Raw genomic sequence first — 15,388 nt, 5'->3', positions numbered from 1 at the left:
TCCATGAACAGGATGTGAGACGCATCTTCAAACAACAGAAGATTAACAAAGCGGCAGGCCCGGACCATGTGTCCCCATCCTGCCTCAAAGTCTGCGCGGACCAGCTCGCTCCAGTCTTCACTCAGATCTTCAACAGATCTTTGGAAATGTGCGAAGTTCCATCCTGTTTCAAACGCTCCACCATCATTCCAGTCCCCAAGAAACCTGCAATCTCTGGTCTGAATGACTACAGGCCTGTCGCTTTGACATCTGTGGTCACGAAGTCCTTTGAACGTCTCGTGCTGGACCACCTCTAGAGTGTCACAGGTCCCCTGCTGGACCCCCTGCAGTTTGCCTACCAAGCGAACAGGTCTGCCGATGATGCAGTCAATACGGGACTGCACTTCATCCTAGAACACCTCGACAGTGCAGGGACCTACGCGAGGATCCTGTTCGTGGACTTCAGCTCAGCGTTCAACACCATCATCCCTGAACTCCTTTCAACCAAGCTTCTCCAGCTCAGCGTCTCACCTGCCATCTGCCAGTGGATTTACAGCTTTCTGACGGGCAGGACACAGCAGGTCAGGCTGGGGGAGGCCACCTCATCCAGACTCACCATCAGCACTGGGGCGCCCCAAGGTTGTGTCCTCTCTCCGCTGCTCTTCTCTCTTCTCTCTCTACACGAACGACTGCACCTCAGCGAACCCGACTGTCAAACTCCTGAAGTTTGCAGATGACACCACTGTCATCGGCCTCATTGAGGACGGTGACGAGTCTGCATATCGACAGGAAGCGGAGCTGCTGGAGCTGCGGTGCGGCCGACACAACCTGGAGCTGAACACGATCAAGACTGTAGAGATGATCGTGGACTTCAGGAGGCATCCTTCGCCACAGCTGCCCCTCACGTTGTCCAGCTGCCTTGTGTCAACCGTCGAGACCTTCAAATTCCTGGGAATTACAATCTCTCAGGACCTGAAGTGGGCGACCAACATCAACTCCGTCCTCAAAAAGGCCCAGCAGAGGATGTACTTCCTGCGGCTTCTGAGAAAGCACGGCCTCCCACCGGAGCTGCTGAGACGGTTCTACACAGCGGTCATCGAATCGGTCCTGTGTTCTTCCATCACAGTCTGGTTTGGTGCCGTTACAAAAAAGGACAAACTCCGACTGCAACGGACAATCAAAACTGCTGAAAGGATTGTCGGTACCCCCCTACCCACCATTGAGGACTTGCACGCTGCCAGAACTAAGACAAGGGCGTGCAAAATCCTCTCGGACCGTCTGCACCCCGGTCACCGGCTCTTCCGGCTCCTTCCCTCAGGTAGGCGCTACCGATCAACGCAAACTATAACTAGTAGACATTCCAACAGCTTCTTCCCTCTTGCGATCAACTTCTTAAACACCTAACCTATAATTACATTACAATAAGCTGGCAATTTTTTGACTTGAGTTCGTGGTCACATTTCTGTGGGGCCAATGATGTATGACTCGTGCACTCACTGTAGTTGTCTCGCCATGCTGCACTATTTGCATATACTGGCCACTCATGCTGTACTAGAGCGGCTCCAACTACCGGAGACAAATTCCTTGTGTGTTTTGGACATACTTGGCAAATAAAGATGATTCTGATTCTGATTCTGATTCAATTAACCTACCACGCATGTTTTTGGGATGTGGGAAGAAACCGTAGTACCTGGAGAAATCCCACGCAGGCACGGGGAGAACATGCAAACTCCACACATGCGAGGCCGGGATTTGAACCTCGGTCCTCAAAACTGTGAGGCAGATGTGCTAACCAGTTTACCACCGTGCCGCAAACATTCAAAGTCCCCACATTCAATTCTCTGCTCTGTGGTTCCCTCTTCTCTTTCTGCCTAAGAAGGTGGCAGACGTTAACCTGGGCTACGACCGTTCCGTACGAAATTCCTTGGATGAATTATCATATTTGTTTGGGAAAGTTTTAAGCCGGGTGCCCTTCCTGACGCAACCCTCTGCATTTATCCGGGCTTGGGAACGGCCAACAATTTGCACCGGCTCGTGCCGCTCGTAGGGCTGCATTATAGCACATTCGGTAATTACACTTTATGAAAGCATTTTATTTCGATAGGCTCATTTTTTCTTAAATATGTTTTATTTGATACAGTACTCATTTTCTTTATTCAGAAATTGAAGTTTTTTGGGGGGAGCTGGAACAGTTTAGTTACATTTTGGTTCTTTTCGATGGCGGAATTGGATTTGACACAGCAGTAAATTGAGTTATGAGCTTTGTCACGCAATGAATTACACTTTAGAAGTGCAGGTACTGCAGCTTTATTGTGGGTGTTGTTGGGGTGTTTCAGTTCCTGATGGGGTGTCGGCGTTGTCCGCCGTGTCGGTTTCTGATGGCACAGCGTTACGTCTCACCTGGACGCCTCCCAGTGGCTACTGGGAGAAATACAGCGTGCTTCTGTGGAACGGCTCCACAGTTCTGGCCAATGAAACCATCGAGAAGCTGAGCCGGAGCTATGTGTTCTCTGCCGACGTCTTGGGCCTGATAGGGGGTCGGATCTACGCTGCGGAGGTTACGGTGCACAGCGGGATCATGATCAGCACGGCGCGCTGTCAAGGACGACTCGGTTAGTCCTTACTTTCACTTCTGTGACTGCCTGGCCTTCCTATTTCTGAGGTTTTTTTTTGCTCGTCAGCCCCCGGGCCCGTCCTGCAGCTTCGCGTCCATTGGGCCGACGACTCTGCCGTCCATGTCCAATGGCGCCCCCCGTCAGGTGAGTGGGACGGCTACACGGCAGTCATCCGACAGGCCCGGTCCGACTCGGCCGCGGCCCGGAGCCTCTTACCCCGGGAGGCCACGGGGTGCGCCTTCCACGAGCTCGCCTCGGGGCGCCTTTACACCGTCACCGTGACGACCAGCAGTGGCAACCTGAGTAGCTCCACCTCGGTCAACGCATGGACCAGTAAGAGTTCTTTGAATGACTCTCAGCATCTTTTCGTCTCTGACATTTTGCTTCTTAGACTCACTGATGGTGTAGTGGTCCACTTCACTTCCACTCAGGGACAGTGTGAATGTGTGACTGCTTGTCAACTGGTATAGGCTTCAGCTCACCCGCAAACCTAATGAGAACAAGTGGCATAAAACAAATAGATGAGTGTCTGGTTGTGGTGTTCTTATTGCGTCCTCATGGTTGTAGCGTTGTCATTTTGTGTGTGACGGTTGCGGTGTCCCCTCAGCTCCATCTCAGGTCACCAGGCTGCAGGTTTTTAATTTGGGAAGCACAGAGAGTCTTCTGGTACAGTGGGAGCAGGCCGGCGGGGACGTGGACTTATACTTGGTCCTGCTGGTACACGAGGGCAGCGTGATCAAGAACCAGAGCGTCCCGGCCGACGCCACCAGCCTGAACTTCCGTGACCTGAAGCCCGGCGCCCACTACAGGGTGGTGGTGACGACGGTCCGAGAGGGGCGCACGTCCAGGCAGACGGTGGCTGAGGGGAGCACCGGTAAGACCGCCACTCTGGACAGCACTGACACTAGGAAACTGTTGTCAACTTCTTGTGGGTCTTCTTGTTTAAACCTAATCCCCCGTCCCCACCCACCCCCTCCCCCCAGTACCCGCTGCTGTTGGTGAGGTAACTGTCAGTAATAACGGGCGCATGGACTTCCTCAGCGTGTCGTGGCGTCCCGCTTTTGGGGAGGTGGACAGTTACGTGGTGGCCCTGAGGGACCGAGACAAGGCGCTTCACACGCTGGTCGTCTCCAAATCCAGTCACCAGTGCGTTTTTAGCTCCCTGGTTTCAGGACGCCTCTACAACATCTCCATAAGCACTCGCAGCGGAACTTTCCAGAACCACACCTCCATCCTGGGGAGGACACGTGAGTGCCGCATGCAGCAGACAGGAAGTGGATGAGAGTCAGACATGAAGTTCTTACTTTGAATGGTTGACGTTGCCTAGAACCGTCGAAGGTTCAGAACCCCACGGCGACACACGGCGCCCGTGACGACTTCCTGAGGGTGTATTGGCGACCCGCCTCCGGAGACTTTGACCTGTACCTCGTGTCCATCAAGCACAACAACGCCGTGCTGCAGAACCAGACTGTATCCAGGATGCGGAACGAATGTGTCTTTCACGGCCTGGTCCCGGGTCGACTCTACACAGTGGTGATCAGCACCTGGAGCGGCACCTACGAGGCCAGCACCTCCACCCATGGTTGCACCTGTGAGTCTCTCGCTATGCTGTGTTTGATCGAGTGATGAGCCAGGACTCAGGTGCAGCTCCGCTCTTTGTCCAGTCCCGGCGGCGGTGCGCTCCTTACGTGTCGCCCGTCGGTCCTCGCGGGAGCTTTGGGTGGTGTGGGCGGCGGCCCTGGGCGATGTGGACCACTACGAGGTGCAGCTGCTATTCAACGACATGAAGGTGTTCCCTCCGCTCACCCTGGGCGGTGGCGTGGGCGAGTGCTGCGTGAGCTCGCTCACACCCGGGCGCCTCTACAAGGTCTTGGTGTCCACCTTCAGCGGACCCAACCAGAGGACCCGGTTCATCGAGGGCCGCACGGGTCAGCCGCACACACGCATAAACAACGCCACACGTGTAACAGAGCTTCCCAACCGCTCACACATTTTCACATCTTCATGAGCATCACTGATTGTTTTTTAGCATGGTCGCTGATTGATATTACACAATTATTAACATGATCAGTGATTCTATTACACGATTATTAACATGATCGTTGATTGTTATGACATGTTTATTAACATGGTCACTGCTTGATATTGCAGAATTATTAACATGATTAGTGATTGTATTACATGATTATTGGCATGCTCACTGATTGTTATGACATGTTTACTAGCAGGATCACTAATTGATATTACACAATTGTCGGCATGATCAGTGACTGCTATTACATGCTGATTAGCATGACCACTGATTGATATTTCACGAATTAGCATGATCACTATTCCACTATTTTGCTCATTGATTGCCGTCACACACTCTTCAGTGTGACCTCTGATTGTTAATATGTGCCGGCGTTGTGAACTGCACATACACCTGTCAATCACAGGAATGACACCGAGCAGCTCGTCGTCATGTTGTTGATGATGACGGTGACGATGAGGAGGATAATGATGGGGGTTTCATGTTTAGTTCCCAGCCAGGTGAAGAACATCCAGGTGAGTAACGACGGCGACAGCAGCAGTTTGACGGTGAGCTGGACGCCGGGCGAGGGCGACGTGGACGGATACACGGCGGTTCTGTACAGGCAGCATCAGCAGCTGGCCGCGCGGCCTGTCCTCAAACTCCACAATCGGGTCGTGTTCGGCTCGCTGCGGCCAGGTCAGCTGTACGGCGTGACGGTTCAGGCGTTCAGCGGCGACCTCTCCAGCAACCAAACAGCCAGCGGACGCACAGGTGAGCTTCCGGTCCGGGCGGTCGGGCCGCTTCGGTACCGCTCGCTCTCTGAACCGTGCGCTGCGCTCAGTCCCGTCGGCGGTAACGGCGCTGCTCGTGGAGAATCCGGCCGGGACCGACGGGCTGCGGGCGAGCTGGCGGGAAGCGACGGGCGTGTCCGACGGCTACTTCCTGCAGCTTCTGGACGAGCGAGGCGCCGTCCTCGCCAACGCCACGCCGACCGGCGCCCTCGCACGGCACACCTTTCACGGTCTCAGCCCGGGAAGGCGCTACGGCGTCCTGGTCCGGACCACTAGCGGCGAAGTCCAAAGCCTCGGGGTCAGCGCCCGGGCTCGCACACGTAAGACTTCCTGTTTGTGACGGGATGGGCTGCCTGCAGCCAAGAGAAAAAAATCTGCCAGTACTTGACGCGCCCCCCCCCCCCAAATACTTGTAGAATTGCCAAAGCAACACACGTATTCGACTCATTTTCAAATCATTTGATCAATAACGGTAAAGACATGGCCCGCTGAATTTCATTTTGAAAATCAATTCAGTTGACTGATGAGTATTTGAATGATTGGCACTTGGCGGAATTTATTTACTTGGCGGATATCCGGTGATTGATATGATTTTTTAAGTTGAAGAATTCTTGTTGTTCAGATGACATTTGCATTGGACTGCCATGGAATGAGTGTATTTATCTCTTCACCGTTATGGCCTAAAATTTGAACTTTAAGCCTGGCTCTTTCAGCATGGGAGACATTTACCCATAGAAAACCAAGGCAGCATCAAAAATGGCAAAATGAGCAAAAAAAAGTGTCTTTGCCCTTATTCATGGAATTATACTGTAGGAAAAATAGGCCATTACTTTTAGCGATTGTAAACTTTTTGAGGGAGACCTCAATTACTGGTGGATTTTTTCACGTTGCACGTTGAGGACGTGAGTCCCTCGGTGCTCCCGTCAGGTCCCGCGGCCGCCACCCAGCTGTCCGTCAAAAGCGACACCGGCACCGGTCTGGCCTTGAGCTGGTCCCGGCCGGCGGGCGACTTGGACTCGTACGACATTCTCCTGTACGGCGCCGACGAGGTCCTGCTGGAGCGGCGCCGGACCGGGCCGTCCGGCCTGGACTGCTGGTTCGGAGGACTCGCACCCGGTTCCGTCTACCGGATGGAGGTCGTCACGCGCAGCGGACCTTTGAGCAACCGCTCCGCCGTTTGGGCCAGGACAGGTCCGGGCATGCTCGGCACATACGACACCGCGCCGCCATCTTCATCGCCGTCGCCATTGTCCACATCATTGCCGTCATAATTGTTATCATCATCATCACCGCCGTCGTCATGCCATCGTCTTCACCTTCATCAACGTCATCATCATCATCATGATGCTCACGTTTGCCGCCGCGCTCACGTCGGCGCCACGTCGTCTTCCGTCAGCTCCGTCCGCCGTCACGTCTCTGCGTGCCGAGAGCGGCGACGCTTGTGACCAGCTGCGGGTGTTGTGGCGGCGGGGCCAGGGCGGCGTGGACGGCTACCGGGTGTCGCTGTCCGCCCCCGACGGCTCGCTGCGAGCGCAGGAGCGGCTGGGATCGGACGTCATGGAGTTCATTTTCGGCGACCTGACGCCGGGCCGGCTTTACCGCGTCGACGTCCTGAGCCTCAGCGGCGATCTCGCGAACGGCACCGGCGTGCACGGGAGGACAGGTGAGGCCCCGACCGCCGCGGACCGGCTGCGTTCACAATCGGTCACGAATCCGAATCACTTGAGAGATTTGTTTTTTGTTTTGTTATTTTCTTGAAATGGTTTTGGAACGCTACTTGGACGCCATCTTTGATAGCATGGCTGTGGCATAATTACAACGCCAGCGACAAATCAATCCATTTTAATAACGAGGGATGCACCGATACAGATCGCAAATGTGCAAGTCTGTTACTCTTACTCGTGGAAATGCACGATACTAAACACCGATACCACTTCACCGGCCTGGCACCTACATTTTCTTCTGGGTAGAAGCCACGTCAGCCGTGTGGAGGTTTTCTGACGGCAAGCGGTTTGGATCTCGTCGACTGCACGATTTCTACGCCTGCAGCGGCGTGCAAATGTCGTGGGCCACCGCACCGTCCACCCTTTGCACCCCCCTGCATGCATGTATGTGGAACGGGGAGACCAAACGCTCCCATACCGCCCACCTCGGTGAGCTCGGATGCTCAGCAATTAATAACGGGAAGTTATTAGTGTTCCGTGCGGTCCGACTAGCATTAGCGCAGTTTCGCTCACACCGGCCAGATGACCGTCACCGGAAAAAGGAGTCAAATGACGCGCAGTTGGAGGAGACTTGCTGAACGAAATTTATCTTCAATCGAGGGCAGGCTCGCATGTTTTCAGCAAACTTCAAATCATAATATCAATGATTAGAAGTCCCGTAGCACTGTGAGCTCGTACGGCTTTTTTTGGATTCGAGGCCCAAACTCCAGGACTTGGAAGGGGCGTGTCGTAGTTCTGCCTTTTCGAAGCTGGCACGGGTTTGTGCCTTAAAGTTGTACATTTCCCGATTCCAAACTTTACCATTACAGCCCTACTCATCCAAAATGGCTGACTCTGTCGAAATCACTCTCGATATCGGAAGCGGCTAGGCCTAGAGGGGTCGGGGGTCGGGCGCTAATGTGTCCTGGCTCTCAGCTCCCAGATCGCCGGGCTCCTTGCTATTCCGAGGGGTGACCAACACGTCCCTGGAGGTCACCTGGACCGCCCCCGCGGACTGCGACTACGACGACTTTGACGTGCGCTGGACGCCTCCCGACCGCGGTTTCGCGGTCAACCCGTACGAGAGTCGCCGGTCCGCCAGTCGCATCCTGAGAGGCTTGTTCCCCGGACGCCTCTACAACGTCAGCCTGCGCACAGTCAGCGGAGCCTCGCGGGGCGGGGGCGGGGCCGCGCCCTCCTACAGCCCGCCCGTCCAGCGCAGCGTTCGCACCAGTAGGTGGCGTCACCCGCACATCCGCGACACACTCAAACATCCGTTTTCTATTGCGCTCGTCCTCGTTAGGCTCTTCTTAGGGCATCGGGTCTCAACTGTCGCCACCCTTGGGCCCGCGGTTTCCTCTTGTCACCAAGTCGTGAAACACTTCTAGAGAAGTGAACAACAATGAAGAACATGAAAACATCCCATTTTTAAAACATTTACACTTTGAAAGTGCTTTGTTGAACACCTTTTTAAGAAAGTGAGGATGACCTTGACAATTGCATGCACAGAAATAGAAATAAAAATATATTCATTTTTGTGAATATCTTGGCACTGATCTCTTCATTTTAGGAAAGTGCAACATCAATAGTTAGTTTTCTTTTTCGGAAACAAAGGCCGCAGAATAAAGCGACCGTAACGCTGTCAACAGTGTGCGATAAAACACCAACGGCGGCGTTTTGGATGCGAGAGAGTCTCGTGTGCACGGCAAGTAAAGAGCGCTCGTGACACGTGCCTGCCAAAGGAAAAAAAAAAAGTCCGGGACACACGTGAAATATTTCAAGTCTCCTCTGGCGAAAGGCAGAAGACGCCTTAAGGATTTTAGCGCAGTACAAAGGTCCGAATCCCAGTAAGTCAAACACTTCCGACAACCCAATGAGCAAGTAGGGCACTAACTGAGCTCGCGAAAATGTTTTCTAACGCTGTCTGTAAGCTCCAAATGCCGCCTGGGGGCACCCTGGTAGACCGAAGACCCCCCGCTCATTTCAGACCGCCTGGAGACAAATAATGGACTGCTCTCCAATAGACGAACAGTAGCCTGGTCGCTGCATTGAAGACAAACGTATGGAACTTTTTTTGGTCTTCTGTTTTTTTACCGTGAGAGGAAAAACCCACTGAAGGCTAACAAGCTAACATGCGAACTGCACACAGGAAGGCCGCAGCCCAGATTCAAACCCAAAAGTGTGGGGCAGAGGTGCTCACCGCTCACGCTAAGCGCGACGCCGAATGAAACGCGCACATCCTCACCCGGGTGCCTTTCCGGCGGGTCGCGCCCCGCACTGGTCGCCAGCCGACGGCGGGGAACGTGTCGACGAAGACGCGTTCTCGCCCGCGGACAGTTTGGAGTCTCCAATCGATCTGACTGGCGTGCTTGACCTCTGAACTCTGAGGCGGAGGCGCTAACCGCTCGTCCGCCGTGCCGGGGAGACAAAATGCCAGCTTTTCAATTCTCGACACGATTCAGACTCAGTTTTCGACTCGGTCGCCAGTGGCTCCAGATAGCCGGAAGGTGACCCGATTGCAGTTTTCTTAACCGATCCGGCGCTTCCGCAGAGCCGTCGCCAGTCGTGGGCCTCCGCTGCCGCCCCCACAGCTCCACGTCCGTTTCCTGCTCCTGGGCGCCCCCGGAGACCGACTTTGACTCCTACGCTGTGGAGTGCGCACATGAGGACTCGGGGAGTCTGGTCTACTCGCGCCGCTGGGACCGGCGCCCGGCCGCCTACGTGATCGGCCTGCTGGAGCCTCACAAGCGCTACGACGTGAGGGTGAAAGTCATCTCGGACGGCAGCGCCAGCGAACCGGCGCATGACAACGTGGTCACCATGATCGACCGTAAGTACCGAGCGCCGCTCCGAAGGGGTCGCTCGCGGACCCCTAGGCTCCAATTTGACCCGTTTGGACCCTCGACAACAGACTTTTACCAGTTGGTGGCGCTAACGAGCCGGCAAGCCCAAACTTTCGCATAGTGACTTTAAAGCATCCCGTCGTGCCTTCTGACATGAATTCTACCCAAAGTGTTTATTGGAGTCCTCGGGAGAACTGGGCCAACGCTCCAGCCTTGCACCTAGGCCCCCTAACCATTATCTTTCCAAAAAGCCGTCGTTGGAACAGGGGTTAGTTGACTTTTTATATCCACTGTAGCCTCTCTCCACCTCCCTTGTTAATCGTTGATAGTGACTGTTAACATTGACTGTGTTTATTGTGTTAACAGAAATAAATACATAAGTTAAATACATGCTACAGCTTTTTCTTAATGGTATGAATAATTCTGGCGCCCTTTTACTGGCTAGCGCGCCTGCCCCCGAAAATGTTTGCGCACGTGCCCGATCCGAGCCTCAGGGGAGTCCTCCGGCTGTTTCTGGCTTTCGGTCACGTGACCTTCGCCACACGAGCGCCAGACGTTGTGATGTTGATTTTGGTCGACGGCAGAGGGCGCTGTTGCCAAATGTGGCGGCCCCCTGAGATGGTGGAAATTGTTTAATTCTTATTCTTAGTGTCTTTTGACGAGTGGAAGCTCACCAAAAAAAGGTTTTAAGTTCCGTCCCCCTTTTATGTCAGACAGGTATTCAATACATTTTGTTCAAAAGTTCATCATGTGATGAGGATACTACGTGTGCGTGTCAAACGGACAGTATGTAAAGGTCAAAGGTCAACTTTGCCTGAAACGGTCGCCCTGTCCTCAGGTCCTCCGGTGCCACCCGTCAACACGCGAGTGGACGCCGCATCGGCGCTGGCGAGCGCGTCGTCCATCTTGTTCCGCTTCAACTGCAGCTGGTTCAGCGACGTCAACGGCGCCGTCAAATTCTTCAGCGTCGTCGTCACCGAGTCCGAAGGCAGGAAGCCGTCACGCGCACTCGTTCACAACTGTTGCGCCGCTGTCACTGATTGTTATTACACCGTTATTATCGGGATTGTTATTTTATGCATGATCCCTGATTGCGATTACACTCCTTTTATTGTGGCTACTGATTGTTAATACATGATTGGCAAATTCACTGACTGTTATTACATGCTTAGGAACATGATCATTGATTGTTATGACACCCTTATTAGCACGATCACTGAATAAAGTTCCAGATAGACAAACAAAAGGATCCGTCGTTTTGTTGTGCGTAGGTGAGGACAGCGTTTTGCCGGAGCAGCGCCACCCTCTGCCCTCGTATGGCGACTATATGTCCAACGCGTCCATCAAGTCCTACCAGACGTCTTTGTTCGCCAGCGGGGGCGCCGCCGAGGCGTGCGGCTACGACATCGCTGTGGGGACGGGTACGGACGTTCTGGGGGGGTTGTGCGACCGCTCACCCCCGCAGCGCGACGGACGACACTTCTGTGACGGACCCCTCAAACCCACGACCGCTTACAGGTGCCCGACACGCACACCCGCATGTGTATTGCGACATCATCATGTACACGCACACGCACGCTCACATATACGCAGGTTTACAACATTTATCTTGTCTTCCTCTTCGAAAGGGTTTTGGGATTTCTTTTGTCCAGACAAAATACTTTTTTCCCCCCCAGTTAAGAGGAATCTGTGACCTTGCCGACAGTTCAGCTGCCACTCCGGCCTCCGCCAGAGCTGCGGCCTGTCTTTTAAAACAGTCGACGGGGTCGGGAAACCTTCCGGATAAAGTTCCCGACCCGATCCGGTCTGCGATCGGGTCCCCCGGCTGTGCGGGAGCGTGTGCGCTCCCTCGTCCCGCTGATGCCGCTGCCCCCGCGCTTCAGTTGTTCTTTGGACTCGTTTATCCGTCGTCTGCGCTTTCTGAGGCGGCCATCCTCCCGTTTTCCCAGACCAGGATGGAGTTTGTACTCCTGCGCTCATCTCGTAGGGCTGATGTGTCCTTTTTTTGTTCTGCTCTATCTTTGAGCCCCACACGTACGCACGCACACACACACACACACACATGCCAGAAAGACGTACGCACACACACGGCAATAACATGATACCAGTACACACACACACAGGCGCACGCCTCCAGCACGACATCATCATGTACGAATGCAGAGACGTGAGCGGTCGCCACGTTTGTCTTTCAGGCTGAGCATCCGAGCGTTCACGCGAGCGTCCGACGGCGTTTCTGCGCCGCTGTACGCCGACACCTTCCTGTCGCTGCCCGTGCGAACCGCCGCAGGTGAGCGTTCGCGCGCGGGTCGGCGCTCGCACGTGACCTCTGACCTCTCTCGTCCCGTCCGGTCCGCAGGCCCCGCGAGCGGCGCGGCGGGAGGAATCGGTGCTGCCGTCTTCGTGACGGTCGTCATGGCGACGCTGGCGGCGCTGATCGTCTGCAGACGACATGCGCAACGCAAATCGTAACTTACGTTTGTGCCTGTGTGTGTTGTTTTCGCTCACAATTGCACTTGTGTGTATAATGTGTGTGCATGCGTGTTAAGTGTGCAGGAGAGTTCCTCAGTCAACATGTGTGTGAGAAGAGAGCGAGCTTTGCCAAGAGGTCACCTGGGGGTCAGAGGGTGAGGTCATATGACTTGTCATGGTATATACACACACACAAATGGTGTGATGAAGGTGTGTTCAAAGTGTCAGCTGTTAACTTGTTGTTGTTGTACACCAATGACGTCACCAACTTATTTTTTTACGTCTCAGGAAGTGTCGTCGCATGACAAGGTAAGAAAAATAAATACTTTCTGTACTTTCAAGACTGTTACTTCAAAAAATGTTGTTTTTTCAGCTTTTTCATAGTTTTTTTGTCCTTTTCAAAGACTTTTTTGTTGCCTTTTTTTAATACTCATTTGTGTTGTTTTTAGTGTGCAGAACAAATATTTTTTCCAATACTTATTTATGTTTAATTGTATTAGTTTTTAAATGTTTTTTAAAAAATATGTATTTTTCATTTTTTTTCAACCATATTTTGTGTAGTTTTTAATTATCTTTAATCATCTTCAATTTGTAATATGTATTTTTTAATACCCTTTTCACATTTACAAAACACTTTTTAGTCGTTTTTAAATAATTTTCTTTGTTTGTTTTTTTGATGCATTTGTGATTTTTACAATACTTTTTTAGAACTGCTTTTTAGTAGTTGCCCCTGTTTTTTGTAATCCCTTCTTGGTGTCTTTCTTTCAGTCCCGTCAGCGTCATCGACTTTGAGCGCCATTGCGACAAACTTCAGGCCGACGCCCACTTCCTGCTTTCCGAGCAGTATGAGGTGGATCATCTCATTTCTGTATTTGCAACTTCCTAGCTCCTCCCACCATCGAGGAGACCACTTTATTATGCTTTATATACAATGCTGTGAAAAAGTATTGTCCACCTGAAATTCTTCTATTTTTGCATAGTTTCCCCACTTCTGTTTCAGATCATCCAACAAATGTAAATATCAGACAAATATAACCCAAGTTAATTTCAAGTGCTGTTTTTAAATGATGATTTCCTTTATTAAGGGAAAAGTATTGGCCCCCTCGACCTAAGAACTGGTTGGGCCATCCTCAGCAACAACAACTGAAATCAAGCATTTTTGGCCCACTTTTTCTTGCGCAATTGTTTGAACTCGGCACAAATGGAGGGGCTTTGCGCTTGAACGGCCTTTTTCAGGTCACGCCACTGCATTTCGATCGGATTTGAGTCCGGACTTTGACGAGGCCGCTCATCGGCGCGTCGAATACAATTATGACGAGCCTTAATACGGCGGCCGGTGTGACAACAACTTCCCCGTCACCTTCGATGTTTCGAGGAGCTACAAATGTTGACATTGAAAATTCGGAACAGAACATTTTTTGAATTGAAATCAATTTGAATGTGGAAAAATATATTTGATGTAATACATTGAGTTATGAGGTTGGTCACGGAAGGAGTTGAATCGTAAGTCAAGGCAGCACCACGTTGGCGCTTTTTGTTGGGGTGTTTCAAAGTTTTTCCTGATGTTTTCGTTGTGTCATCAGAGTCTGAAGGACGTGGGCCGCAACCAAGCCACGGACGCCGCGTTGCTGCCGGAGAACCGCGGAAAGAACCGATACAACAACATCCTGCCCTGTGAGACGTAAACGCGCATACGATTGAACGAACACGTGTTTCGCTGACAAATTTGTTTGCAGACGACTCAACGAGAGTCAAGTTAACGTGCGTGGATGACGACCTCTCCTCCGACTACATCAATGCCAGCTACATCCCCGTAAGACCGCTTCTCACACCCACACCGTCGTACTCCCGCCATGACCCAAAGCTGACGTCGATGCCTTGACCTTGTTGCGGTTGTCGCCTTGCGATGGGAGGGCAATCGCTTCCGGCGCGAGTACATCGCCACCCAGGGGCCGCTGCCGGGAACAAAAGACGATTTCTGGAAGATGGTCTGGGAGCAAAACGTCTACAACGCGGTCATGCTGACGCAGTGTGTGGAGAAAGGACGGGTGCGTACAAGTGCGTCTACCGCACGCAGTCGTGAACGTGAAGCGCAATAGTGCCGAAAAGACTCGAGTAAGAAGTTTGTGCCATCAGGTGAAGTGCGACCGCTACTGGCCGGCGGACCGGGAGCCGCTTTACTACGGCGACCTGATCGTCCGCATGACCTCCGAGTCGACGCTGCCCGAGTGGACCATCCGAGAGTTCCGCATCTGCATCGTAAGCGCCGCGGGAGAAGTGCGCCGCGGCGACCGCGTCGTACGTCTGACGCGTGTGTGTGCGCGCGCGCGCGTGTCTGTGTGTGTGTCAGGAGGACGATCCGCGGCACGTGCGCGTGGTTCGTCATTTCCACTTTACGGTGTGGCCCGATCACGGCGTTCCTGACGGCACGCGGGCGCTGGTCCACTTCGTCAGAACCGTCAGAGATTTTGTCAACAGAAGTCCGGCTGGCGGACCCACAATCGTACACTGCAGGTACGCAACAGCACTACGAGTACACAATCGTCGTGCGCTGCAGGTACGCAACAGCACTACGAGTACACAATTGCGCACTGCAGGTACGCAACAGCACTACGAGTACACAATCGTCGTGCACTGCAGGTACACAACAGCACTACGAGTACACAATTGCGCACTGTAGGTACGCAACAGCAGTACGAGTACACAATCGTCGTGCACTGCAGGTACACAACAGCACTACGAGTACACAATCGTCGTGCACTGCAGGTACACAACAGCACTACGAGTACACAATCGTCGTGCACTGCAGGTACACAACAGCACTACGAGTACACAATTGCCCACTGCAGGTACACAACAGCACTACGAGTACACAATCGTCGTGCACTGCAGGTACACACAGACATGGAGGCAGGAATCACTTCCTTTACCTCAATAGTGCAATGAAAAAAATGGATGTGAACTTTGTGTT

General features: G+C 52.9%; 1 protein-coding gene across 4 annotated transcripts in view; it reads left to right on the top strand.

Moving 5' to 3' along the window:
- The window catches only part of LOC133402536 (receptor-type tyrosine-protein phosphatase beta-like), a 34,966-nt gene that overhangs the window by 17,257 nt on the left and 2,321 nt on the right, over positions 1–15,388 (top strand). For 2 of the 4 annotated variants that reach the window (XM_061676415.1, XM_061676414.1), the window contains exons 4-27: positions 2,316–2,591; positions 2,661–2,927; positions 3,202–3,468; positions 3,578–3,841; positions 3,922–4,185; positions 4,259–4,522; positions 5,116–5,379; positions 5,450–5,719; positions 6,327–6,590; positions 6,796–7,062; positions 8,039–8,335; positions 9,654–9,932; positions 10,784–10,933; positions 11,217–11,463; positions 12,141–12,235; positions 12,305–12,413; positions 12,495–12,572; positions 12,706–12,726; positions 13,186–13,267; positions 14,001–14,091; positions 14,154–14,230; positions 14,331–14,465; positions 14,554–14,676; positions 14,768–14,931. In XM_061676415.1, the coding sequence (XP_061532399.1) occupies positions 2,316–2,591; positions 2,661–2,927; positions 3,202–3,468; positions 3,578–3,841; positions 3,922–4,185; positions 4,259–4,522; positions 5,116–5,379; positions 5,450–5,719; positions 6,327–6,590; positions 6,796–7,062; positions 8,039–8,335; positions 9,654–9,932; positions 10,784–10,933; positions 11,217–11,463; positions 12,141–12,235; positions 12,305–12,413; positions 12,495–12,572; positions 12,706–12,726; positions 13,186–13,267; positions 14,001–14,091; positions 14,154–14,230; positions 14,331–14,465; positions 14,554–14,676; positions 14,768–14,931 (4,615 nt within the window). Of the gene's footprint in view, positions 1–2,315; positions 2,592–2,660; positions 2,928–3,201; positions 3,469–3,577; positions 3,842–3,921; positions 4,186–4,258; positions 4,523–5,115; positions 5,380–5,449; positions 5,720–6,326; positions 6,591–6,795; positions 7,063–8,038; positions 8,336–9,653; positions 9,933–10,783; positions 10,934–11,216; positions 11,464–11,621; positions 12,083–12,140; positions 12,236–12,304; positions 12,414–12,494; positions 12,596–12,705; positions 12,727–13,185; positions 13,268–14,000; positions 14,092–14,153; positions 14,231–14,330; positions 14,466–14,553; positions 14,677–14,767; positions 14,932–15,388 lie in introns of those variants that run through there. The other 2 variants (XM_061676416.1, XM_061676417.1) reach the window with 2 other exon arrangements.

Source organism: Phycodurus eques, chromosome 5, assembly GCF_024500275.1.
Source record: "Phycodurus eques isolate BA_2022a chromosome 5, UOR_Pequ_1.1, whole genome shotgun sequence".
Lineage (NCBI taxonomy): Eukaryota > Metazoa > Chordata > Actinopteri > Syngnathiformes > Syngnathidae > Phycodurus > Phycodurus eques.
The sequence above is the reverse complement of the archived record's forward strand: the minus strand, read 5'-3'. Positions and strand labels throughout refer to the sequence as shown.